Source organism: Monocercomonoides exilis, assembly GCF_001643675.1.
Source record: "Monocercomonoides exilis strain PA203 chromosome Unknown scaffold65-413564, whole genome shotgun sequence".
NCBI lineage: Eukaryota > Preaxostyla > Oxymonadida > Polymastigidae > Monocercomonoides > Monocercomonoides exilis.
The window spans coordinates 186658-214103 of record NW_027150610.1 but is presented as its reverse complement, the minus strand read 5'-3'; the positions used below and the strand labels follow the sequence as shown (position 1 = coordinate 214103).

Below are 27446 nucleotides of genomic sequence, written 5' to 3'. Positions count from 1 at the left end.
CTGAAAGTGCCAACCACGAGTCACTTCAATCCTCCAACAATGGTGAAGAGTTTATCAGACCCTTCTCACTGCAACCATCTCTGATGGATGAACTTTTGTGTAACCTGAATCCATTTCCCAATCATCCATTCCTTTTTTGTTTCTTTTCCTCCATTGGCTTTCTCTGGTTTCATCCAATTCACACTTCTTTTCAGCTTTTCAAAATCCATTTTAAATTCTTTTTCAAAATCCATATTCCCCATCATCTTCTCTTTTAAAGTTTTGTCATTGTGAACTTCTCATTTACCAACACAACAAAATGAATTCAAAATCACTTCAACATCTTTTTGTTTCGTTTTGTTTTTTCCTTTGCTTTTTGTAGCATACAGAAGACAAGGAATTCAAATTGTCACTTTTTGTACTTGTTGATTGAAATCTTCTTTGTTTAAAGAAAGATTGCATTCTCAGAGATCAACCAAGAGCCATCTGTTCTTTTCCTTTTTTCCTTCTTCTTCCTCTTCAACAATCATCTTCACCAATGTCACTTTGAAAGAAGAATTCTGATATTAATCACACTTCATATTTTTCAGTCACAATTATGTCCGATGCATTTTCACAGAACAAAGGCTTTGTTCAATGATTGATTCTTGTTCTCAACCATTTTGCTGGTTTGATTGCAAATCTTTTTGTCAAAAACGAAATTCAGTTCTTCTTTGTTCACATTACCCAAAGGTTTATTTTTATTTTTTTTCATTTTTAGAATCAATTTTTTCTTTATTGATTTTTATAATCGTTTTTCATAATCTGAAAAGTGGTTTTTGCTAAGCAACCAAAAATGAAAAAATTATACATATTTCGATTTAAATATAGTTGATTTATTATTCAAAGAAAAATATACTAATTTTCACATCCTATTCATTTTACAATTTCAATTATTCATTTCCAATCTTTGAAAAACCTTTCTGATGGATATTTTCCGTAGATTTTTAAAAAGAAATTGAGCCAAATGAAACAAAATATATATTCATATTTTTCTATCGTTTCAATAACTATTGAATGTTGGAAAAACAGTGATTAATGATTATTCAAAAAATCAAATTTGCCCATAATAACATAAGAATTCCTGCATTTTCTCTTTCTTGTTTTCAGGTGTTTTATAAAATTGTTGAGGAATATTTCAAGATGAAACTTGCACAAAGAATTATGTATCATACGTTTTTACATTGATGAAGAGGGAATTGTCAGTTTGTTCCAGTTATTTTTGCTAGAAGAAAATTGTTTTATTTTGAAGGCAGATGAAGCATAAATGTTTTTATTCATTTTCATTCTCGCTCGTTAATTTGTATTTTTGCAGAGACTCCACTTTTATTCCAAAGCCTTATGATATTAATGACTAAATGGATTGCTTTTCAAAAAATGATTCATTTTAATCCATTCCAAGTGATTCCTGAGCAAAATAATCATATTTAGAATTACGGTTTGTTTTTATATGTGTTTCTTTTTGGCCAATTTCATTTGCCTTTGAAAGGCTGTGTTTGGCCCGAAAATCCAAAAGAAATGACTGTTATTCCAGACTCGAATCTGAAGGGAAAACAGACCCAGAACAAAAACAACGAAAAAGTCAAAGGAATTGCATGTTTGAAGTTTTCTTTTATGAAAATTATTTTTGATTTATATTTTTATGTATTTTTATTTAATCATCGAAAAACGGATTATTTAGATTATTAATCATAGAAACTCTCCAACGACCCGTTGGTGGAACAAAGATGTGAATAATATAACGGTTCTATAGCGGAAATGGAAGTATGGAAAAAGTTCCCCTTGGAAAAAACAGTTATCATGATTAAGCAATCTACAAATCTTAGCTGATTTGACAAACAAGCTATTGAAAATTCAAAATGAGACAAGATAAGGTTGAATTGAAGAATTTTTGAATGAACAGGAAAATATCTGAAAAAGGAAGAATTTCATTGGATTACTGACCAAGAATGCTCTGAAACTAGATTGATTCAAAAACAAACTGGAAATTAGAAAAACAAAGAAAATGAAAATTCTGATAGAAAACGTTGAAAGACTCAAAGAAAAAGAAATCCTGAAAAACAGTTGATAAGAAATAGAAGAAAGAGAAAAGAGGATTAAACGAAGGAACAAATGAAGAGAATTCAGAAAAGAGAAAGAACAGAGGATATTGAATCAAAAATCAATTTCTTTCTGAAAAAATGGAAAAAAGAAATTCCATCGAAAAGAATTGCAGAAAAATATTATTTTGGAGATATGATGAAAAGTTGAAGCAATTTTTACTGAATACGGCAAAAGCTATAATATGTAGCTTAAGATCAGCTAGATTTATTTCTTGGTGTGGAAATTTTTATTTTCATCTTTTTTTGATATTTTTTTTCTATTTATTTTCATTTGTGTTTTCAGGAATCTTTGAAATCAAGTGAAGAAAATATGAAGATATCAGATAAAAACCAACAATTTTTTACGAAAAATGAATTGGGTGAATGAGGCACTTAATTAAAGCAAAATATCTGCAGAAAGATGAGAGATACAAATAATTGAAGAAAAAAAAGGAAATCAATTAAAGATGGCAGTTTCTTGGAATTAATATTAAATTAGAATGATTCAGAAAAATGAAAATGAAAGCAGTGAAATGAATATTGAAAATGGAATTTGTGCAGGAAAAAATGTTTTTTGATATTTGGAAAGATAATGGGATATAATCAGAAATATGGGATCATGAACCCATAATCATCACAAAATCAATGATTCCTTCGATTTTTCTTGTGTGTTTGTTGTCAGCCATTTGTGGGATAGACAGAAACTACAAGATGAGAAATGAATATGATGCTTTCCATGTTCGTGGAATGGAAAAGAGTGGTATTTTTGTGAAGGGAAGTGTTGTTCGGATGTTTTGCGATATTCACAACTCGTCAGTTGAATTGAAGGGGATGTTGCTTGAAAACCCAGATGATTGTGTGATGATTGAAATAAGATCAGGATCATTGCTGCTTGTTGAGGGAAGTGTGTTTGTGAGAAAAAACGAGTTGAATGGTCATTATGTGAGGAATGGAGGGACATGCTGGCTGATAAACACGAGTTTGGGTGTTGGGAATGGTCAGGAATGTGGAATGATGGGGAGTATGGTGAAGATGGAAGGGGGTGATTTGTCTTCGCTGTTTGTGAGAAACAGTGAGTTTGAGGATGTTGTGTTTTGTGGGAGTGGAGGCAGTTTTTTGAGAGATGGTTCAGGAAGTTTTGAAGGAATCCAAAATTGCATATTTGCGAACATCTCAAAGAAATGTGGTGAAATAGAGAAGATGCAAACTGGAAAAGTGACATTGATGAAGATGAGTTCAATAGAAGATTGTGATGTTAAAAGATCAATGAATGTGCTTGAAGGAGGGATTGTGAGTGGAACAGAAGGATCTGGTTCATTCACCTGCAATAATTGCACATTTATTCAGAATGAAAGAGTGGATCGGAAGATGAAAAACACTGAGCGAAATGAAACAACCAAAAATCAGTCGTATGTGAACGCTGAATGGATTGAGTGCAACGCTTCGTGTGGAGGAGCGCTGTATGTGCATGACAATTCGAGTGCAACACTGACAGTTGAGAATTCGTCATTTGTGAAATGCAATGCAACTTCAACCAGAGGAGGAGGGATATATGCGTTGAATATTGCAGAATGTACTGTGAAGCATTCCACATTTGTTGAGTGCTATTGTGTAGCATCAACAAATTATGGAGGAGCAGGAGCAGAAATTGATGATATAACAATTCAAGTGCTTGTTGAAAACTGCTTTTTCAAAGATGGATGGTCAGGAAATGATGCTGGAGGACTTGGAATTCGCAGTTCCAAAGCAACAAAAACAAAAGATAGTATATTGAATTGTAATTTTCAAAACTGTAGTGGGCATAATATTGCAGATTCTCTTGGTGGGGGCTTTCTTCATTGGCATGCAGTTGATAGAATTGTAATGAAAAATTGTCTTTTTAAAGGATGCTATTCAAACTACAATGGCGGGGCAACATGCTTAAAGATAAACGAAAACAATGGAAAACTCTTGTGGTTTTGCTTTTTCCACAATAATACAGCTCCAAATGGAAATGACATTTATGTGGATGATAACTCCACAGGTTCACAAGTACTGTGGTGTTATTCGACAAGAACTAAAGGTGTGAGATATTATGCAGATGGAGATAGAAGTGAATGGCTGCGAAATGAAGGAGGAAGAAGCAGATTTGTTTCTTCCGTTCAAGCTCAGGAAAACGCAAAAGACACATTTAGCTGTGGATTGAATGAATCCTATGCGTGCTCGACAATCAGCCATTGCCTGTCTCAAATGATTGTGGGGTTTGTGGAGGAAATCAAGGTGTTGAGTGGAACAGTTGTGGAAGAAAAAGGAGTTGATGTTGGGGAGAAAACAATCTCTGTGAATGGAGCTTCTTCATCGGGTTCTTCCATTGAAACGAAATTCGAGGGAAATGGACTGAGTATGTTTTGTGTTGGAACAGGAGAGTTGACTGTGAATGATCTGTCAGTTGTTCACAATACATCTTTTGAAAACAACAGACAATGCATTCTGTTTGAGGTTGAGGGAAGTGGATTGATGGATGTGAAGCGAATGAACATATCGATGGATTCAGCTCATTCAGAAGAGAGGAGCATTCAGAATTCGCTTGTGAAGATGGAAGATGGAAGTTTGAAGATGCAAGATGTGAGATGGGGACGAACATTCAGCGCTGCAAGTGTTATATCACTTTCTCAAGAATCATCTGTGATGTTGTCTCTGGATAAATGTGTGTTCAGCAACATTGTGAGAACAACAGCGGGGTCATCTCTGATAAGTGTGGGTGAAGGGTCGCATTCAATAACTCTTGAAGGATGCACGATTGATGGGTGTGGGAATGAAGACTGTGATTTTGGAGGGGGATTGATGATTGAAGCTGGAAGAGAGAGTTCATTGACTATGGATGAAGGTATTGTGAAGAATTGTTATGCATCAGCCACACAAGGGAGGGGAGGAGGGATTGGGCTGAAAGTGAAAGACACAAATGCAGAGTTTCAGATTTCATCAGCATTCAATGGAAACGTGGCCAAATGGGGAAGTGATATTTTCATTGATTCTCCCAATTTGGAAACAACAGCAAGAAGCGGGAAGATCACTTCATTGACAGCATCAATTTCCACGATTAACAAAATCCGAGGATTCCACAATGGGGATGAAACGATTCCGATTCCGCTGTGTGTTTATCTGATTCCTTTGCCAAGCGAGATTGTTGTGAGCAATGCTGATGCATTTGATCATTCTCGTTGTGGATTTGCTGAGTTTCCCTGTCTGACTCTGAAGCATTCACTGGAAATGCAAGAAGAGGAAAAGAAGATTGTTGTTGATGGGATGATTGAAATGCAAGATGAGCTGACATTTGACTCCCTCAAGCACACAATCAGAGGGAAAGATGGAAACAGTGGATGGAATGTGGGGAATGAACGAAACGGAGTGAAAGAAAGTTTGATAACAATAAGTGCAAATACTGTTTTGAAATCACTTGTTTTCTCTGTTCCTTCTGCACTCGCAAATCACGAAATATTTTTCTCTTCTTCCTCACAATCATTTTCGCTCGAGAGCTGCTCACTGACATTTCAAAATTCTCGATCAGCGTTATCTTTTGTGTTTTTGTCAGCAACAGCAGGCGAGATGTCTGTTTCGTCTTTTGTTGTATCATCCTTGGTGATTGGGAATCATCCATTGATCAGCCTTGATGGAAACAATGCTGCTGGCACATTCACTTCCATGATCATTGAAGATATAAGCTCGACAGTTAATAGTGTTTTGTTTGGAGCGGAGAATGGAGCATCTTTTACGATTCAAGATTCAACGCTTTCAGTGAAAACAGCACAACAAACAGAATCATTATCATCAGGATCAGTTCGAATGATTTCCACAAATTCAGTCAAGTTGCTGAAGCTCACAAACAATACGATGAGAGGATTCAAAGGGAATGGAGAAAATGGGGGAGCAGTTGAATGCACGCTTGGGAGAGATTGCTCACTGGAAATTGTTGGAGGGGTGATGTCAGGGTGTGAGAGCAAAGGAGGAAATGGAGGAGGGATGTGGGTTGAGATGGGAGAAGGATCATCATTCACTGTGGGAAACATGACGAATGCCAACAAAGTGAATGAAATAACTTCAAATGATGAAAGTAATTTGTTTCAACTTGAGAGCTGCAAGGCAAGGCAAACAGCAGATGGAGAGTGTGGATATGGAGGAGGGATTTATCTTCATTTGGCTGATGGGACAAGCTCATTCACTTTGAAGGATGTTTCATTTGCTGAGTGTGATGCTCAAGAAGGGAAAGAAATCTTCATCAATGCGAATGATCTTTGGAGTGTGATTGACAGGAGATCGATTGGATTTGAGGTTGATTTGAATAACTTCACAAAATTGAATGGGTTTGAGAGATCAACATCGAATGAGACATTTGCCATTCCGCTGGTGGTGTATCTGTGGAACAACTTTTCAGCACCAGTGTTTGTGGGAGGAGGATCATTGAGCCATGATTTCTCGAAGTGTGGATATGAAGCATCTCCTTGCTCATCCATTTCGAAGGCAGTCTCAATCCATTTGGAAGGGAAGAAAAAGGATGTTGCTCTTCTTGAGCCATTTGTCTTTGAGGAGGAGCTGGGGGTGACTTCACATGAATGGAGCATTGCATCCAAAGAGGATGAGATGAAGTGCGATGTTTCTGATCAGAAAGAGGGAGCTCAAAGTGGCTTGATAAAAAACACAGTTTCTGTGTCTGTGACTGGCATTGTATTTTCTTTGAAGAAATCGCTGACCTTTCATGAAAGTGTGTTTGAGTGTCATTCAGGGAAGCTCGCACTGAATGGATGTGGGATGGAAGGAGGCGCTGAGACTATTTCGACAATATTTGTGAAGGCTGTTGGAGGGGTTGTGGAGGTGAGTGAGTTTGGATCAGAGAATATGAAAATTGGAGATTCATCGATATTTGTTGTTGAAGGGAATGCTAAAAGTGTGCCTTCGATGAATATGACGAATAGTGATTTTTCCGAAATCACATTTGGTGATGGGTGTGTTGTCGAGTGCCACGAGGGGATTATTGAAGAGATGTCAGGATGCACATTTTCATCGATCACTGGTTCGAAGGGAAGTGGAGGATGCATCAGCATTGCAAACAATGATGATGAGGATGATGATGATGATGATGGAAGAGATTTCAAAGTGGAAATAGATGATTGCACATTTGAAGGGTGTGCTGTTGAAGAAGAGAAAAATGAGATTGGAGGAGGTGCACTCTTTTATGAAGCATCTGCAAATACAAATCTTTTGATAAGTTTGTGTTCGTTTTATTGTTGCACAGCACCATATGAAGAGGGAAGTGTTGGATATGGAGGAGGAATAATGCTGAAGATCCTGAAAGAAGAAGAAGAAGGAAAAGCAGGGTTTGTGATATCCTCACCAGTTTTTTCATCTGGGAAGCCAAACAATGCGAAATATGGGAAGGATTTGTTCATTTCATCTCCGTTGCTTGCCAAGAGCATCAAGAACGAAACACTTCCATTTGTGAAAGACAGATTGGAGGTATTGACCGAAGACTCGATGATGGGATATGATGGAGAAAACAAGGAGTGTGCAATCCCACTGATCTATTTCTGGAAATCGATTGAATCGAGTGTGTATATTGCAGAGGAAGGAAACAATGCTGTTGTGTGTGGCTTTCCAAATCTTCCGTGCCAATCTGTTGATTATGGGATGAATCGTATCGGCAGTTCAACAGTCGAGCAGATGATGATTCATGGGATTTGCGATGTGAGGAGTGTGACAGAGATGAATGGGATGAAATTGGAAGGAACAAATATGGAATCAGACAAAATCAGATTTGCTCAAGCACTTGAAGGGGATGGAGATACTGTTGTTGAGTGCAAAGGGGTTGTTCAGTTCAGTGAATTGGGGATTCTGATCCCCAGTGCCTTTGACAACGGAGCAAGCATCCTTATCCAGGCAGGTTCAGATGCAATCAAAACGAGTGTTGTGAGCTGTTCAATTCACACAATTGGCAATGCTGAAAGAGAGGTGTCATTTGTTCTGATCAGTGCTTCGAAAGGAATTATTTCGATTGAAAATACAGAAATGGCTGGATTCTCAACGATGCATGAGATAATGAGTATATCAGCTGATTGCGTGACAACCATGAGCGATGTGACATTTGAAGATATTTCATTGAGTGGGAAAAGTGCAATTGTGATGAGTGAAAGTGTGATTTCTGAGAGGGGGAATGATAATTCAGAAGAAATTTGGAATATTCTATTTGAGCAATGCAGCTTTGTGAATGTGAAGCACAATGGGTCAAACAACCCTTCATTGCTTTGCTGTGATGTGCCAAATGAAGTGAGACTGAAAATATGGAATTCAACAATAGACGGTTGTGGATCGACAAGCTCGAATGAAGGAGGAGGAGTGTTTATCCTTCTCAATGAGAGGGGGAGATTGGAAATGAATCACACAAATGTGACAGGGTGTTTCTGTTCGAACATTGGGAGAGGAGGAGGGATGTTTTTGAAATCACAGAGTGTCTCACAGAAGGCATTGCCATTTGTGCTGTCGAACATCACATTCAAGGAGAATGTTGCATCGAAGGGGAGGGATGTGTTTGTGAAGTGTACAGACCTTGACTCGCAGATAAGTGAGTCACAATTCCTGATAAATTTTGGGGAGCCATTTGTGAGGGAGCTGGCGATATGGGGATGCACAGCAGACAATTATGGGGATGAAGAGGATCTGCTGAGGATGGTGTTTGTATTCAGGAGCGAATTCATATTTGTTTCATCGATTGTGGAGAACAGCAGCGACAGCAAGCAGTGTGGGGAGATGAAGAGCACATGCTCATCGCTGAATGTTGGGGTGAGCCACATCATCCCATCGGATTATTCACTGTTATTTGTTTGGAATGAAACAGAATTGACTGGTTCGTGTTCAGCTGAGAAGGTGACGATCAAGTCGATGGAGGCGAGCAGGAATGGGAAGATAAAAGTGAGAGAGATTGAGCTTGGGAATAAGGGAGTTGTGAGAACATCAGAATCTGTTCGATTTGAGAAGGTGTCATTTGTTTTTGGTGGAATGGGGAATGTTGTCTGCTCGTGCTTGATACACCAATTGAGTGGATCTCTCATTCTGGAATCTGTTTCATTCTTGTCAGAGAACAGAACAACAGAAAATTCACAGACCCTTTTTGACTTTTCTCTGATTGTTGTTGACGAAGGGTTGTTTGAGGCAGAAAAGTGCATTGTTGGCCACTTGAAATTCTCAAAGCCTGTGTTTCAGATATTGCATTCAGAAAAGGCAACATTTGAGGATGTGGGAGTGGATGGTGTGGAATGCAAAAGTTCGTTGATTGAAAGTGGAAAGAGCAAGAAAGTGAGTGTTTCTAAATTGGCAGCCACAAACATTGATTTGGAAGAAAGGAGTCTGATCTCACTTGAAAACAGCCACTCATCACTCATTTTATCATTGATGGTGTCATCATTCACAAACATCAGCCGATCGAGTGATGGGTCGTGCATTGTTTGCACAAGTCAGCCGATGAGTGGTTTTGAGACGTACAACTGCTCGTTTCATGAGTGTTCATCAGAGTCACAAAAGGGGAGCCAGGTGGCGATTGCATTGGCAGAGGAGATGTTGATGGAGTCGTGTGTGTTTGAAGGGAATCTTGTTTCAGGAACAGAAGGGAATGGAGTTGCTGATGAAGTGTGCAAATGGAATGGGTCAGTTGTTGACTTGTCGAATGGTGAAGCAGTTGTGCGAGACACCACGATTTGCAACTCATCGAAGGGAGGGATAAGTGTGAGTGGAGGATCTATTACAATTGAAATGGGATTATTTGAGAACAACAATCCTTCGATTGAGAATTACCCATCAGTGAGAAGAAACATTATTTGTTCTGATTCTGCCTCATTGGCTATTTCCAGTTTGAAAGGAGGTGATGAGGTTTTACCAAACACATCACTTTGGATTCTGAATGAAGGATGCACGCTTGAGGGAGTAGCAGGAGAAAGGTCATCTTCTTTTTTCATTCCAAAATTGGAAGATGCTTCTGTGAATGAAAATGGAAGCAACATTTTTATCAAATTCAAGGGATCCCTTTTTGTGCCTTGTGATTTGTCATTCAGACTTGTGTATAAAACGGGGGATGTGGAGTTGGTTGAGACATATCAGTTTGAGGAAGATGGCTTTGAATCGGAAACTGAGGTGATTGGAACAATCCCATCAGAAAATATTTCAAAGGTTGCAGATGAAACAGAGGTGTCTGTGATGATTCTGTTTGGAAAACAATTGGCTGCAACTTCTCCACGGATTCTGAAGAACGAAACAGAACCAAAGACTGGAAATGATAAAGTGGTGGAAGGAGGAAAAGAAGGGAAATCTTACTGGTTGTTGATTGTGATTATCATGGCATTTGTTCTTCTTATCATACTGATAATTGCAGTGATATTCATTGTTCGATGGAAAAAGGCGAAGAATGAAGCAAAAGATCTGAGAGAGATTGTGAATGATAATATCAAGAAGGACCCCAAAGCATTTGAGATGGTGACGATGGAGATGTCACCCGAAGAGCAATGGAGGAGAACTGAGAAGGAGGCAGAGAGGAAGAACGAAGAGAGGACAAAGAAGAGGGTGTATGAGAAAAGCTTGGGACATTCAGAATCATCAGAGCATCTTCTTTCTGAAAGCGGATCGACTGAATATATTCTGGGAAGAGACTCAGATAAGATTCCTGAATGGGTATTGGAGAAGGTTGAAGAAGAAGAGATTCAAAAGAGATCACCATCACCTTCCATTTCATCCACTTCAACAACTGATTCAGATTCCACATTTGTTCGATCAGAGAGTCTGTGCCCAACCACCTCATCCATGTCGAATCTTGTGGATGCAATGGCATGCTCTTCGCCACATGAAAAGCTGATCGTAGATCTGAGGGATTCGCTGTTCATGTTGCTGCATGGAAGGAACGAGAAGAAGGAAATGGATATTGGCTCCTTGAAGGAAAGAGAACAAACAGCTGCTCAGATCCTGTTCTGGGTGGCCAATCTCGCACTCCACTCTTTTGATGAAATGGAAAATGGATTATCTTCGCTTTCCACTCTGAGTCCGCACATTATTCTATTCTCGGAACACATGGTGATTTGTGTTGTGATGCACTCTGACTTATTGTCAGATGATTCAGATTCATCCTCCATCTCATCATCAACAGTTGTGACATCTGCCAGTGAGGAAGATGGTGATGATGATGAATCCCTTCCCTCATCTGCATTTGAAGAGGATGAGGATGCCTTCAGAAAAGAGTGTCTGAGATGGAAGGCACCTGAACTGCAGATGTACAAGAAGATGGATGCTACGAAGGAGTCAGTGGCTTTCTCGATTGGGATGATGTTGTGGGAGTGCCTGACGCTGGAGGTGCCATTTGGGGAATATGAGGCAGAGGCTGCAGGGCAGAAGATTGTGAATGGAGAGAGGCCGATCAGCAAGACAATGCTGGGAAATAAGGCAGAGGAGGTGATTGAGTTGTTGCTGAGCCAGGAGGGATCGGAGCGGCCGAGTCTTGTTTGGGTGAAGCGGATGTGCATCCAAAAGTTCCCGAAGGGAGCAGCTGTGCTCACAGTTTCTGATGCCATCGACTTCGAGACAGATGAAGACGAAGCAGAAGAAGAGGAGGAGGAGGAAGAAATCTCAAGTGAAGGAAAAGAGGAGAAAGGGAAAAGCAAGAGCAAAAGTTCAGGAGCCAAATATTGACCATTGGATCGAAAGGACAATGAGAGATTGAGAGGAAGTGGAGTATCAACAGAAATAATTGAATGAAAAGATTAATTATTTCAAATGGGAAGAAGGAGATGTTTTCATGTTGGAGGTATAGCGGTGGAATGAATGTGATAAATCAATAAAATCAATGGTTTTTGTATGTTTTGTAAATTTTGTTGTCTTCACATTTCACATGTCATTTTAGTCAAAATAAAACTAACTATGATACTTATCCTTTGTTTGCATTGATTTCTTTGCAATTATCAGTTTGTTTCGTACAACCGAAATTGCGTTTTGTAAATCTATTTAGAAAAATATCATTCACAAACAACAATTAAGAGTATTGAAATTTTCGGTATTAGGTTAGTGCTTTTATTGGAACCTTTTTTTTTATTGGCACCTTTTTTCTATTTCTTTGTGAAAGATATAATTTTCAATAAGAAACAAAGATTATTTGCACAAACAATTGTTTTTATCATCAGTAAAAGAACAGATGTGCTTATTTGATTTCGGGGCAAAAGTTAAATTCGTTAGTGAAATTATCGTTTGAAAATAACATGACAAATACTTATTTAAAACAAATTGAATATATAAAAATTTATTAAAGCAAATACTTCCCATTTCAAAACTTGAAATGTCTTTTGGCTGTTCAAAAAGGACTTTTTTTTGATCATTACCCAAAAAATTGATTGGTTTTTTTTATGATCAAAAAAAAAGCTGAAGAAGGAAAAAGAAAAATGCATGCAGAAATGGCGTCGATAAACTATCGCATTTTTGAAAATAGACTCGAGAGAATAGCGCGAATTCTGATTGACGGAAAAGCCAGGCTAGTGGATGCGACCAACTTCGGTGAATTTTCAAAAAAAAACTCTCATCCATGCAGTGAATGCTGTTAAAAGTGACAGGGATGTTGCCAAAGCAGGAAGAACGTCATTGCTGCGTAAGGAAAAAAAGGAAATTGTTACAGACGTAATTAAAATTGAAGCAAAGTGTGGAACAAACCTGACAGTGAAGAAAACAAAAGAATTGGTTTGCAAAATATTTTTTTTCTATTTTTTTGTCTCTATAAAGATTGAAAATGCGATAGAAGATGAAGATTCAGAGATTTCAGTTGATGCTTCACCAAAAAAAGAAATTTCAAAATCCGCGGCTTATTCCTTCTTGCGAAATCAACCCGAATTGAAATTACAAAAGCCAAAAATTTTGGATTCAAAATGTCTTGCAGCATCTTGTCAAGACGTTTTGAAACCTTGGTACGAAATGCTTGATGATTTGCATTCAAAGTTCAAATACCGAAGGGAGCTAATCTTTAATGTGGATGAAACATCACTGAGATTATCAGATAATTGTCAAAAACTTGTTGCGACATCCTCGGAATCTCCTTCAGCCTATTGTCTAGCACCTTCGAGAGTTCGAAATGCGACGCTTGTGGCTGCTATTGCCTCAGATGGATTTTCTTTGCCTACAATTGTTCTTTGGCCAAGTTCAAATGTTCCGGAAGAGTTGACTCCTTCACTATCTCCTTCGCTTGATGTGTGGTGCATTACGAACGGTTGGATGAATTTTTCTTTATTCGAACGATACTCTTTGCGTGTTCTTCTTCCAGAAATATTAGAAAGAAAGAAAAGGATGAAATTGACTGAAGAGAGATGTTTGCTATTCATTGATACGCACAGCTCTCGCGCAAACCCTATTATTTGGAGAAAATTTATGGAATCGAATGTGGATGTCATCACATTTGTTCCTCACACAACACATATTTCACAACCTCTCGATAGAGGTGTTTTTGCTGTTCTTAAATCTGTTTAAAATTCATCAATAGAAATACCTCAATCTTCAACAGCTTCTTCCAACAGAAAGGCTTTGGCGGACATCCTTCCTCAAGCTCTTCACTCTGCATTCGCGCCATCAGTAATTAAGAATGCATTTGATACAAGTGGTGTTTTGTTCAGATCTTCAGGACCAGTTTTACGTAAATTGCCCAAACACTCTTCATTTCCTTTGCCCACTTATTCAAATCGTTTTGATTTTTACGGAAAACTGCTCACAAATGAGGATTTCTTAGAAAAGTGGGAAGAAGATATCTTTATTCGAACAAGTGCGAAAAGTTCCGAAGTCGAAGAAGAAACAGAAAACATTGAAGATACTCTTCCATTAAAGTCAAAGAAGAAAAGAGTTTTGCGAAGAATTTTGCTTGATGATTTGGAAAATATCGAAGAAGAAAATTTTGCAGATCAAAGTTCAGGAAAAAGAAAAATTCGAAGACTATTTGACCCAAGTTTTGTTTATTTTTGCTAATTGAGTCTGTGTTTTTTGAATTTTATCACTTCAAAAATTTTGTGCCAATAAAAAAATGGTGCCAATAAAAACACTAACCTAAATTGAATCACTCTGTTTTCATATCTTTAATAGATGTTACATTTTGATTAGAATTCGTCAAGATAGCAAAAAAAAGTGCATCTTTTCTACATATCGGAAGAAATTTTTTGCTTTATGAATTGTGTTCCATTCTTTATAATCAAATATTTTTCTCAATTCTTTAATTATTCTATGTTATTTTTGCATGGGAATGTTAGGCTTATAATGATTTCATAACGGAAATTTTTTGTAATAAATCTTTGTTTTTTTTTTCAAAAAATAAAAAATTTTGCCCCATATGATAAATTTGAAATTTCATTAAAAATTTAATCTATAGTTTAGAACGGACATTTATGATAAAAAACTTCTTGCTTTAAAATGCAGAAATTCAAAGCTTCTATGAACATTGCAAATATGAAGATTTAAATCAGTTTCTTCTCAAACTTGCTTCCTTTTCTTCAAAACGCATCATGGTGATGTATACGAGAAGAGCTATTCATTTAATGATCTCTTGTTCTACTTCATTCAATCTTCAGAGTCTTCAATAGGCTTAAAGAAAATATCCCACAACTTTTCTGACATTTGTTTGACGGAGTCTGTCCCGTTTGTTTGAAGATACTTTAATATTGGCCTTATGTTATTTTCGTCAAGTGACTGGAGAACAATGTTAAAGTTGTAATGCTTCAAAATCCTATAAATATCCGAACTCGGAGATGAAGATGTGTTGTCGTTCCTCAAATCAGCCAACAAAGACAGACTTTTCTTTGCTTCTGCCATCTCATCTGCCTCAACTTCCATCTTCCCAGCTGTTCCGTCTGTGATTGTTTCGTCATCTATTCCCTCATCTTCGCTGTTGCTCTCCACAATCCTCTCAACCTCCTTCGCTATCTTCTCTCCGAATCTGAGTGATCGAAACAGAATCTTCAGACATTTCTTCACTGTGTCCTCGTCTGGGCAGTTGAGCATCCGGATCAGCTCCACATGTACCGAGGCCTCAACAAGTGAGCTCACACAGAAGGCAGATCCGCACGCAATGTTGTGCACACACAGCACTGTCTCCTTCTTTATAGCCAGCGTCTGCGACTTCCGCAGGATGTGACTCAGCTTCTGCGCAACACCCGCAGCTAGTGCCTCCCTCCGACACTCTTCGCTTAACACGCTGTTGGTGATGATGCTCAGTGTTTCTGACAGCAGTGCCAGCCGATCATCGTCAAGGAGTGCTACAACTGTTGGGATGGATCCACTGTTCAAAGCCAACTGACGAGTATAACATAAATTTATGAAATATTTGAGTTAACAATTATTTAAAGTGAAATACAAATATATTAATATGAAATTAATTTGAAATCATTGAGAGATAAAAAAGAGGAAAGGAAAAGAAAGAAAGAAAGAAAATGGTTTTTCATTCTCCTGCAGCACGCAGAACAAGAATCATTGTAAATAATGCTTTACACAGCAAACCTCAGACAGCTCTGGTGCATCTGCATACATCACAGCACTCAGGAATATCACAGCGCTGCTCTGATACACACGGTCCTTCATCTTCAAAAGACCAATCAGCGTTTCAAAGAGCGGCTTGTGGCACATGTCCTGTGTGTAGCCATTCCCTGCCTCAACCAGCCGCGCCAGCGAAATAAGCGAATCGACAATCAGCGGCCAGCACTTGCTGCAGACCAGCTGAACAAGAACGGGAACAAACGGCTTGAAAAGCTCTTTGCTCGTTGGCGTGCGGCAGAGATTGCTGAAAAGCAGAATCAGTGGGCCAATTATCTGGTCAACAATATGGCTGCTGTGAAGCTTAACGAAATGTGACGATGAACCTTCTTCTGTTCCTTCTCCACCGAAAATGTGTTGGTTGCTTTCTTCTTCTTCTTCTTCTTCCTCTTCCTCATCTTCTTCCTCGTCATCATCATCGTAATCATCGTCATCAGATTCGTATTCAGCTTTAGATTCGACCGTATCCATCTTATGATCTCTTTCCGCATCAGATTTTGCTAACTTTCTTGCTTGTTTTATTGGGAAATCATTTTCAAGTTGCACAATTTCTTGCGAAGGATCAGAAAAAGGTGGCGGAAGAGAACTTGCTATTTTCAGAGATGTCTTCAGTAAATTGAACATTTTCGTAAGAAGTTTATCAGTAGCTAAAAAGTGACTAAAATCTATGTTGTCTGCAGAAAGGTTCGCCAGAAGTAATAAAGACTTCAAATTATCAAAATATCTATTCAAAAAAATAAATAAATTAATAATTTTCACACATGAGAAACAACTATTCCTTTTGGAGAATCAAGAAGTGATATAGCAACTGGAACAATTTCAGAATATGTTATAAGAGGTATAAATTTGGTGTTGTTCGTTGCAGCTATTCCAAAAGCAAAAAATTCAAAAAAGAACTTGATAATCTTAATGCAAACCAATATTCAAGAGACATAATAAAATCTCTGCTTGAAATCTCGAATCTGCTTCCGTAGATAGCAATGAAAACAAGGGTTCTGATACGCCTGTTTTCATCAAATCATCTGGGTCTACTGAATTCTCTGAAAAGAAATGCAAATTTTAAACTGACATTTTTCTCAAACCATTTGAAATCAACTTCCTCAGTTGTATAATTGCATTAAGCAGCTCCTCCTTGTTTCCACATTCTTTTTGTTTAAAAATTTCATTCGTAATTTCTTTCTAGAATATTTTTTAAAAATGTAAAGTGAAAAATGTTGTGTAGAAAATATATCAACCATTCGTGTTTGCATTCGAGGTTGATGGGAATTTGTTTTACTCGGTTTTCTAGCTTTTTTAAGTGTGCAACCACGATTTTCAAATCGAAGAAAAGCGATATGTTCTTCTGTGGTTTTTGTCACAGATGAAAAAGGAATCCCTTGCGAAAACGTTAATAATCTACTTGTTTCACGTTCTTCTCTGTCAATAGGAAAAGGATAATCATCATCGCTCATGCACATAGAAAAATGCTCAAAAAAGATCAAGTTTTTTCATATTATAAAATTGCATTTATGATCATATTTCCCGATAATCTCGATTTATTTCCATTTCTTTGAAACTTTAAATAAAAATAAACGATTTAATAAATGCAATAACTACTTGTGAATGTTATTTAAATAAAAATGTTGAATATGTACAATTTGCTAAGCATATGTATAAAAAGAGAAAAAATTTTAACAACATTTAATGCTTCCATGCTTCATATCCGAACACAGCTTCTTTTCCAAGCTCTTCCTCAATGCGAATAAGCTGGTTATATTTAGCAGTTCTTTCTCCTCTGCATGGAGCACCTGTCTTGATTTGTCCGCAGCCGAGACCAACAACAAGATCAGCGATGAAAGTGTCTTCAGTTTCTCCGGAACGATGAGAAACCATAACAGACCATCCTGCATCAAGAGCCATCTTGGCAGCATCAATTGCTTCGGTCACTGATCCAATTTGGTTAACTTTGAGAAGCAATGAAGAGCAAGCTTTTCTTTCCAAAGCCATCTTAATTCTGTCAGTGTTTGTCACAAGCAGATCATCTCCAACAACTTGAACGTGTTTCTCTTTCAATTCTTCAGTCAATTTTCCATAGCTCTCAAAATCGTCTTGGTCAAATGGATCTTCAAATGAGGCAATTGGATATTTTGTGGCCATTTGAACGTATGTGGCTTTCAATTCGTCACCAGAGATCTTCTTGGGTGTTGAATCCTTGAATCCAAGGTTATATGTCTTATCTTTTTCATCATAGAATTCAGAAGCTGCTGAATCCATGCAGATACGAACACGTCCTGTGTATCCAGCTTTCTCGATAGCTTCAACAAGAAGTTCAAGTGGTTCCATAACATCGATAACTGGTGGTGCAAACCCTCCTTCATCTCCAACGTTGGTGGCGTCGATTCCAAAGCGAGCCTTGATAATGCCCTTCAAGCATCCGTAGATTTCAGCTCCCATGCGGATGGATTCGGCGAATGATGTTGCAACGCATGGAGCAATCATGTATTCCTGCATTGGAAGCTTGTTTCCAGCATGCTTTCCTCCGTTGATGACATTCAAGCATGGAACTGGAAGACGGAATGTGGAATTTCCAGCCAATTCTCCGATGTATCTGTACAATGGGAGACCTTTTTCAGCTGCTGCGGCTCTGCATGCTGCCATTGAAACTGGAAGAATGGCATTGGCTCCAAGAGTGTTCTTCTTCTTGTCACCATCAAGATCGCACATGATCTTATCAAGAGCACGTTGATCCATAACTGATTTTCCAATCAAAGCTGGTGCGATAACGGTGTTGACATTTGCAACAGCTTTTGACACGCCCTTTCCAAGGAAGCGGGAACCTCCATCACGGAGCTCCAATGCTTCGTAGATACCAGTTGAAGCACCAGATGGAACAGCTGCGCGGAACATTCCTTTGTCAGTGAATAAATCAACTTCCACAGTTGGAAGGGCACGAGAGTCCAAGATCTCACGAGCGACGATTTTGCGGATAATTGACATTGCTGAATTTACAAGTGACAAATAAAGTTCAATTTTGATAACATACGCATAAATACAATAAATTCTCAAAAATAAATTAAATGATACAAACTTCAATTATTAACGATCAAGTCTGATGCGGAATTTGAAAAGATAAGATGATATCTATTATGGTTAGAAAAAAACTCATCACCATTTTCAATATTTGAATCATTCATATCCTAGTTAGATATAAATTGGTTGTATTTTATTTAAGAATACAAAAAAATAGGAAAACTTTTCTTTCACATTCTATTTCCATAATTAAAAATTATAAATTTTTATTTTAAACACGATAAGGCTTATCATTTTTTGATTTCAAAACTTTCGTTCGAGTTATAACAAAAAAATCATTCTCAATGGGATTTTTGTAAAAATGAGTTGTTCCAGGATAAGCATGTTGTATATGATATTGCTTTTGCTAAAACTTAATGAAACAAATTCTATTGAGATTAAATGGGGAAAAATATTTCACTTCAGGCATTTTCATTGAAAAATTATGCACATTTCGTTGATTTTCTGAGTACAAAAAATACAATAAAAATGGGTCAATTTTTTGACATACGCGGAATGACACAAATCTTCATGTTATGATTTCACTGTTGCCTGTTTGCAGATTTGAAAATCAAATTTATTTTGAAATCTGAGAAAGCAAAATAAAGTTATGAGTGAAGCAGTTTTTCAATGCCTTGTGCAAAAAAAAGCTTGAAAGATCGTATTTTTCCCCAAATTTTTGACTTTTCAATTTTTTTGTGATTATGAATTTTTCCAACATTTTAATATTAATCAAATTAATAACATTGCTCTGCAATTCAACATATTTTCAAAATAAAAATTATAATTAACAAAATTATAATTAATTACTTATTTACGCACTTCATATTGAATAAATGAATAAAAATTTGAGTTTTTGAATGAAACGCATTGCATTTCTTAAAATATTCCCATAATAATCAGAAACGTCCACTGATAAAACATAAAAAATTATCAAACAAAGAAAATTCAAGATCGAAATTTATTATTCGAAATCGGAAAACTTCAATTCGAAATCGAAAATATTTAATTCAACATCGAAAATTCTTTATCATCAAAATTTTCAATCAAAATTTCAAATTTCACACTTATGTCATTTTCTTTTATTTCGAAGCACGATCTGAGAAATTTGTCAATTTCAATTAGAAAAATATTTTTTGATGTTTAATGGTGTTTGATTGTGTGAAATAGTGGAAATAGGATAAAACTGAATTATTATTTAACTTTTCACATGTATTCCGGTGATTCGAAGGAATATAAGCAAAAAATAAAAGTGATAGGATAGTTCATGATCTTGTTTTGTGCGCTAAAAGACAGAAATATATCTCATTTATCGAATACGAAATGTTTTGAATTTTATTTATTGCATTGGAAGCTGACACAATATAACATTTTCAATATTCAAAATGAGAAAAGAATCGATTGATATCAGTCTGTATCGTAGAAGACAGTTGTTATAAACGAAAGAAAAACATTTCCAATAAATAAACATTTGTAATTATCAACATTTGTTTCAAAAAAACTTTTATGGTTTTGACTTGAATTGAAATTCTAAACAAATTATCTTCTTTTTCGATTTTAAATTAAACATTTTCGATGTTGAATTAAATATTTTCGATCTTGAATTAAACTTTTTCGATTCTGAATAATAATTTTCGATGTTTTTTTTTTAATTTTTTCGATTGTGAATAATTTTTGGTGTATATGTCAAAAAAGATAGGCCATATGGTTTATTATTTTTTTCTCATAAATTTTTTTCCGGGAAATGTGTTTTTCAATCTTTCAATTCATTTCAATTCAAGTTCAATTTGAAAATGATCATTAAATCTTTAATTTTTCACTGGCTATTGAAAAAGAAGGAAAAATTATAATGGAATTTTTTAATGAAAATTATCAACTTTTCTGTACATTAAATCTTATTTCTATCAATTTGAGAATTTCTTTTTGTTACTATTTTATTCAATCAATTTTTTTATTCGAATAATTTTGAGCAAAAACTTTGAAATCAAATTAATGTTTTTTCATGTAAAACACAAAAAATAATTTTTTTTTCATTTCTGTGGGGAAATGATTTCAAAAAGACAACAATTTGATGGCTTTTTAGCTTTTCAAAATTTTCTTTTCACATGACTGCAAAGTGGTATTCTATTCATCCACTGATCTGACACATGATTTCAAAATTAATTTTGTCAAAACGGGATATAATAACATCAAATACAATCGCATTCGTTAGAATTCAATTATTTTGTGCACGAACGTTTTTTGCACTCTTCCATTCATTTAATAACATATATAATAACAGGGCCATATATGGGTAATTATTTTTGAAAAGTCGCAAATGTTAAATTTTTAAATAAATCAAAAAATTCATGTTTTGCTCAAATTTCTGTTTCCGCTCATGAATCTTCTTTCCAATTCATGAAATAGCATTATCAAAAAAATAGATTCCATATTAGTGAAGTTTGGTGAATGTTAACAAAAATTTGAGAAAAATATAAAAATTTTGATTTATTTGAAAATTAAACATTTGCGACTTTTCAAACATTATCACCCATATGTATAATCACAATTTGTTTTATATTGGGTTCATTTTTCTTTGAAAAATCGATTTTTTGTTCAAAAATCTTTGAAATCTCGTATTTCAAAATTATACGTTCAATTAAGTCAAAATGGCACAACAACAACAACAACAACAACAAAAAAATAAAAAAAAGGAAAGTTTTCAAAACAGAGAAATATAATTAAATGTGCAGAATGGAACAAAATTCATTATAAAAAAAATATCATCCCAAATCGAATTGCTTCAGAAATAATCAAACCTTCTAATTTCAAATCAATCACTGATTAGCATTTCGTTTTACGATTCAATAATAATTGAAAAATATCTTTTTTTATTCCGAAATTATTTATTGATATTCAATTTTCAGCTTTGTTCATTTATTTGAAGTTGATTGATCTCAAAATACCTTAAATATCTATCAAACTCCAAATTCAATAATTTTTTGAGAACACATGTAGATAATCTTATCTTTTTGGCACCTAATGCATTCCAGTGCTATGTCACAAACAAAAAAAAGCTATTTATGATCTAAACCGTAAATTAATAATTTTGTAGGATAAACATTTATTTTTTAAATTTTTGCAAAATTTGCAAGTTAAACACTATTATTTCGTAAAGCATATTTTTAAAAAGAACTGTAGAAACATTTACAATGAATAAAGATACAATTCTTACTAAAGATGTTGATATTTCATTGAAACAAGCAAACAATGAAAAAGAAGAGGAAGAATCTGAATATGAAGAATATTCTGAATATGAAGACGAAGAGGAAGAAGAGGAAGTTAGTGTTAACAAACGATTAAGAATAGGTATATTCTTTTCCTTCCAAACATTGTTTAATATTATAATTATCTTTTTAACCAGAACCTGAAGTTGAGAAAGCTATTTTAGCTTTGCCGTCAGCTATCAATTATGAGTTAAGTTTTAAGCACAGAGATATTTTATCAAATTTGGTTTTAACATCTGGACATTTTTTGATAACGGCAAGCCAGGATGGATTTATAAAATTTTGGAGAAAATTACCATTAAAATTAGAATTTGTCAAAACATTCAAGGCTCATCTTGGCCCTATTACGGGATTATCTTGCAGTTCGAATGGAGCTACACTTGTTAGTTGTTCAACGGACAAAACATTAAAAATATTTGACGTAACTTCATTTGACATGATAAATATCATAGAACTTGACTTTGTACCTTCAACATGTTGCATGATAACAAAGCCACGAGATGCACATTCTCTTGTTGCTGTTGCAGATTCTTCATCTTCGTTTATCTATGTTTATGATGCAAAGGGTGATGATACACCATTGCAAACTTTCTCCACAGCACATATTCATTCTGTAACTCATATGTGCTTTCTTCCATCATTTGATGCTGTTATTTCCAGTGACACTAGCGGAATGCTCTCATTATGGGATCGAAAAAATCCTGAACAACCTGTTCATGGAGTCAAATTTTCAAAGGTAGCAAAGACTGATTTGGGGGCATTGGCTGCAAAGAAGAGCGTGGCGCTTTCTTTGGCAGCTTCAAAAGACGGATCTCAATTTGCGTGTGTGGGAAGCGACAGGATTGTGCGTGTGTATGACACGGCCAGCGGAAAGATCAAGTGCGAATTCGATGAAAGCATCGCAACGGCGGTGGAGCTGCAGAAAGTGGCGCCGAAGGACAGCCAGCTATTCATTGACAGCATCGAGTTTGGACACCGCATCAACACAGAGAAGAGCATCGACCGCGCAAACCATGCAGCGTCTGCGGCTGCGCTGGCAAGAGAAGCAAAGAGCTCCTCTTCGACCACTCCGTCAGATGCTGGCGAAGAGAAAGAGGAGAAAGAGGAGAAAGAAGAGTTCAGCACAAGACACCTGGGCGCTCCCTGGAATGCTGTGTTTGACGAAACTGGGCAAATTCTGATCTATGCTACTTGCTTTGGAATCAAAGGTTTATATTTTATTTTTATTTTTATTTTAATTATTTGTCTGCATACAAATATTTTTGTTATCAAAATCATCAAACTCCTTCTGATATTTTGATGATTTTTTAAAAATAAATCAAAAATAAATTATGAAAACAAAAATAACTTTTATTTTATAAAATTCTATTTATTTATTTATATCGTTGAATCTTAGTTATGCACATCGACTCTCGGAGGCTGCTGCGTCTGATTGGACAGCACGAGACAGGCACCCGATTTCTGCAGGTGTGTCTGTTTCAAGGTGTCCCCTCCATCCCCTCCACATTCATCGGCACACCCAGAATGCTGGAGATGGCCAAGTACAAAGACATCCCTGACCCGTGCCTGTTCTGCACCGCTTTCCAAAAGGATCGGTTTTACATCTTCTCCAACAGAGAGCCAAAGGAGGAAGGGTGTGTTTATTTTGTTATAAACTCAATTATTAACATAATATATTTTTATTGAATTATTAAAAAAAACACACATTTTTCCTTGATACGGTTATTCTTCATCGATATTTCTTCGCTCACAACTTCTTCAAACACGACTCTCCTTTTCCATTCGTCAATTATTCATAATTTTGTTTTATTCTATTTATTTATTTATTTATTTATTTGAATATTCAGAGAAGTGTCTCGCAATGTCCTCAACGAGAAGCCGAATGCGGAAGAGGCAAAAGCCGCGTCGGTCGAGGAAGAAGAGCGGCATCTGGCAAAAGGGGCTATTCTGCACACGACACTCGGAGACATCACGGTCAGGCTGTTTGGGAAGGAGTGTCCGAAGACAGTTGAGAACTTCACGGTGCATGCGCGGAATGGCTACTACAACAACCTCACGTTCCACAGGGTGATCAAGGGGTTCATGATGCAAGGAGGGGATCCGTCGGGCGATGGGACTGGCGGAACATCCATTTGGGGCAAGGAGTTTGAGGATGAGTTCCACCCGTCGCTCAAACACGACAAGCCGTTCACACTTTCCATGGCGAATGCAGGGCCGAACACGAACGGGTCGCAGTTCTTCATCACGTTTGTGCCCACGCCGTGGCTGGATGGCAAGCATACGGTGTTTGGGAGGGTGGTGAAAGGGACAGAGGCGGTGCAGCTGATTGAGAAGGTGAAGACCGACAGAAGAGACAGACCGTTGGATGATATTAGAATCATGAGCATTTCCCTCATTTCATAAAGGGAATAAATTGGAATGGGAAGAGAAGAGAAGAGAAGAGAAGAGTTCAAAAGAGAAAGAAGAAAAGAAAAGAAAAGAAACGCACACTCACTTTCGTATTTATGTTTTTTTGTTAACTTTTTACTTTCTGTATTGACTTGACATTTCACTTTTTTAAACACAAAAATTCTGATTGTGTGTTTTCTCCACATTTTTGCATTTATTCTTGTTCTAAAAAAGTTACGTCGCATCTGAAGTAACTAGAAGTCACAGAGCGAAAAATGAAACACCAAGAAAATTCAAATAGGAACAATAAATGGAGACTTGAGAAATAAATTTTTTAATGATATGATTTTTATAAAAGGTTAACAGTTTATTCGGGCTTCTTCTTCATTTTCATTTCGCTGTGGCTTTCCTCTTTCCCTTTCTCCTTCTTTTGCTTTTCTTTGCCTGTGCCCTTTTTCGCTGCCTCAGACTCGCAGATAAGGTCCATGTACCATCTGTAGACCTTCCCAATCACAAACGTTGCTGGGATGATGAAGAACTCCAGCACAGGTGTTCCAGTCGGAGATATCCCGTTCGACAGTCCTCTCAGCCCGTCAATCAACCACTCAGTGGAGATGTGGAACTGCGCCCTGCTCAGCCCACGCAGCAGCTGCTCTGCACCTCTTTCGGGTGTGATGGTCGCTGCCTGCTCGTCGATCTTGCGTGCTTCGATTGGTTTTGTTTGCATTTCAATCGCAAACGACTCGGTCTTCATGTTCGAAGGGTAGAAGCACGAGATGTTCAGACCCATCGGAGCAAACTCCTGTCGCAGGCATTCAGCCAGCCCTCTCACAGCATATTTTGTGGGGCAGTACATCGAATACCCGATGCTCCCCATCACTCCGAGTGCGCTGCTGACCAGGCATATCTCTCCCTTGTGCGGGTGAGACCTCTTCAGGAACCCGCGATGGAAAAGCGACGGGGCAGGGCGGTCCAACATCAGCGGGGCAATGGCCTTCACAGTGTTCACACATCCCATGTAATTCAGATTCATCTGCTTGTAGAAGACTTCTTGAGAGACTTCGAGGAAGTACCCAGGAAGAGAAGCTCCAGCTGAGCAGATAACAAGATCAGGAATACCTGTCTCCTCGATATGTTGGGTCAATTTTTCTTTCAGCATTTCAAGATCGGTGACATCGCATGCAAGTGGGTGAATATGCTGTTTTTGTGGAAACTTTGCACGCTTCATTGCAATTTCTTTTGTTTTCTCAAGATGAGATATGTTACGAGAGATAACGGTAATGTGTCCAACTCCCATTTCTGCAAAAAGAATGGCTGCTGCCTTTCCTAATCCGGTTCCACCTCCAGTAATAATCACATGTGCTTTATTTCCTTCCTTTCTGAATTCTTTGTAACGATCAACACGAAATTGGTCAATAATCCAAACGGCAGATCCCCAGAACAAAAGGACAAATAGGCCAACAATAACAGCAGTTATTCCGACAATTAAGATGAAAGAAAATACAAGGCTGCAAAGCAAATGAACTTTCTCAAACATTGAAAGAGATTCGTGTTCATTTACCAAAAACTGAACAGTTGAAAATCCGGACATAAGTTGAGAGATTGCAGCTCCAATACCACAAATGAACTCAAGAACTCCGTTGAACATGCGTTGAGAAAGCAAGTACAACAGAATAACGAATCCAGATATGATTTCGTGAAGATAAGGAAGATACTCATTCACATTTCCAAAGTGGGAATATAAAACTGTAAATGGAACTACAAAAAATGTACCAAGGAAGTACAACGTTAACAAAGAGCCTCCAAGCCAATTCATTTTCACAACAAATTTTGAATTTGGGCACGGCCCATTAGAAAAATTCAAAAATGCCAAAATCAAAATTCAAGAAATTTGCAACTGTGAAGAAAATAATTTCACCAAGCGATCCAAGATTGTTTGTTGTTTATTTTTTATGATCACATTTAACGTTTTTGACAGATCAAGTGCACAGGAAAAGCTGGAAAGACAAAAGAAACGACAAGCAGAAAGACTTGCTCCAGTTGAAGCGTTTGAAAACAAAAACTTAATTTCTTGCATTGAATATTTTTATTCTGCATTTATTAAATTTATTCATTATTATAGTCCCAAGGTTCAGTCAACGATGTTCTTTTCGCATAATGAGGCACTTGGACCACCTTATCGCATAATCGTTGATACAAACTTTATAAATCATTCCATTCAAAGAAAATTAGACTTGGTTCAATCGATGATGGATTGCCTTTTGGCAAAATGTTTGCAGTTTATTTGTTTTGATATTTTTTAAGTTTCCGTACCATAATCTCATAATGAAGGTACACCATGCATAAGTGATTGTGTTCTTGCCGAGCTTGAAAAACTTGGGCCCAAGTATCGCATTGCATTAAGGTTTATATATTTCTTATTTTTATTATTAAGGAAATTTTTATTTTTTCTTTTTCATTGCTAAATCATCTTCTTAACAGAATTGCAAAAGATCCACGATTTGAGAGGATTCATTGCATGCACAAAGGAACATATGCTGATGATTGCATTTGCAATATTGTTGCCAAGGTTTTTTTTTATTGAAAAAAAAATGATTTTCATTTTTCTTGAAATTTTCATGTCTTTTTTCCACAGGATCCTGTTTATATTGTTGCAACAAATGATCGTGATTTGAAAAGAAGATTAAGAAAAATTCCAGGAGTTCCAATAATGTATATAGGAGGTAGGACTGCTCGCAGGTACAACATAGAGCGTCTTCCAGAGGCATTGGGAGGTTTGTGAGCACTTTTTTAGAACAATTATCTTGAGTGTCAATGCAATCATTTGTTATCAATTTCTATTTATCAATCTTTCCATTCAAAAAGCTCCACGAACTTAAAATCATAAAAACATTTCACTTCATTGCTTTTCAACACTTCACTCATTTCAATTTAAAAAGTGTTTCCATTTCATTTCATTTCATTTCATGCGAATCAAAAAGATTTTCAAAATGCCGCTTGTTTTTGCTCATTTTGTGTGTTGTAAAGCTGAATTGAGTGAAATGCTTTGAAATGAATGGGATGAATATAACATGAAATTCGAATAACAAAA

At 36.7% G+C, this 27446-nt stretch overlaps 6 protein-coding genes across 6 annotated transcripts; 3 read left to right on the top strand and 3 right to left on the bottom strand.

Annotated features, from left to right (window-relative positions):
- Window positions 1–2744: 2744 nt before the first annotated feature.
- Window positions 2745–12033, top strand: MONOS_4490 (uncharacterized protein; the record flags this gene model as incomplete). Its single annotated transcript, XM_067874566.1, has 1 exon — window positions 2745–12033. One exon carries the CDS (start codon window positions 2745–2747, stop codon window positions 11793–11795), a length of 9051 nt encoding a protein of 3016 aa, XP_067719184.1. The 3' UTR covers window positions 11796–12033.
- Window positions 12034–14684: 2651 nt separating this feature from the next.
- MONOS_4491 (uncharacterized protein) lies at window positions 14685–16277 on the bottom strand (the record flags this gene model as incomplete). Its single annotated transcript, XM_067874567.1, has 2 exons — window positions 14685–15416; window positions 15621–16277. 2 exons carry the CDS (start codon window positions 16275–16277, stop codon window positions 14685–14687), a joined length of 1389 nt encoding a protein of 462 aa, XP_067719183.1.
- Window positions 16278–17127: 850 nt separating this feature from the next.
- Window positions 17128–18743, bottom strand: MONOS_4492 (enolase (ENO)). Its single transcript, XM_067874568.1, has 2 exons — window positions 18721–18743; window positions 17128–18631 (listed from the first exon to the last, which is right to left on the bottom strand). Exon 2 carries the CDS (start codon window positions 18627–18629, stop codon window positions 17334–17336), a length of 1296 nt encoding a protein of 431 aa, XP_067719182.1. The 5' UTR covers window positions 18630–18631; window positions 18721–18743; the 3' UTR covers window positions 17128–17333.
- A 3060-nt stretch (window positions 18744–21803) lies between these two features.
- Window positions 21804–24552, top strand: MONOS_4493 (putative peptidylprolyl isomerase domain and wd repeat-containing protein 1). The gene is made up of 4 exons (XM_067874569.1): window positions 21804–22049; window positions 22105–23175; window positions 23364–23601; window positions 23815–24552. The coding sequence occupies exons 1-4, from the start codon at window positions 21893–21895 to the stop codon at window positions 24368–24370; spliced, it is 2022 nt and encodes a 673-aa protein (XP_067719181.1). The 5' UTR covers window positions 21804–21892; the 3' UTR covers window positions 24371–24552.
- Window positions 24543–26179, bottom strand: MONOS_4494 (short chain dehydrogenase family protein). Its single transcript, XM_067874570.1, has one exon. It carries the CDS (start codon window positions 26169–26171, stop codon window positions 24723–24725), a length of 1449 nt encoding a protein of 482 aa, XP_067719180.1. The 5' UTR covers window positions 26172–26179; the 3' UTR covers window positions 24543–24722.
- Window positions 26180–26208: 29 nt separating this feature from the next.
- Window positions 26209–27354, top strand: MONOS_4495 (putative rRNA-processing protein FCF1). Its single transcript, XM_067874571.1, has 7 exons — window positions 26209–26289; window positions 26334–26402; window positions 26478–26626; window positions 26687–26759; window positions 26837–26924; window positions 26991–27129; window positions 27221–27354. The coding sequence occupies exons 1-7, from the start codon at window positions 26222–26224 to the stop codon at window positions 27232–27234; spliced, it is 600 nt and encodes a 199-aa protein (XP_067719179.1). The 5' UTR covers window positions 26209–26221; the 3' UTR covers window positions 27235–27354.
- The last annotated feature ends 92 nt before the right edge of the window (window positions 27355–27446 follow it).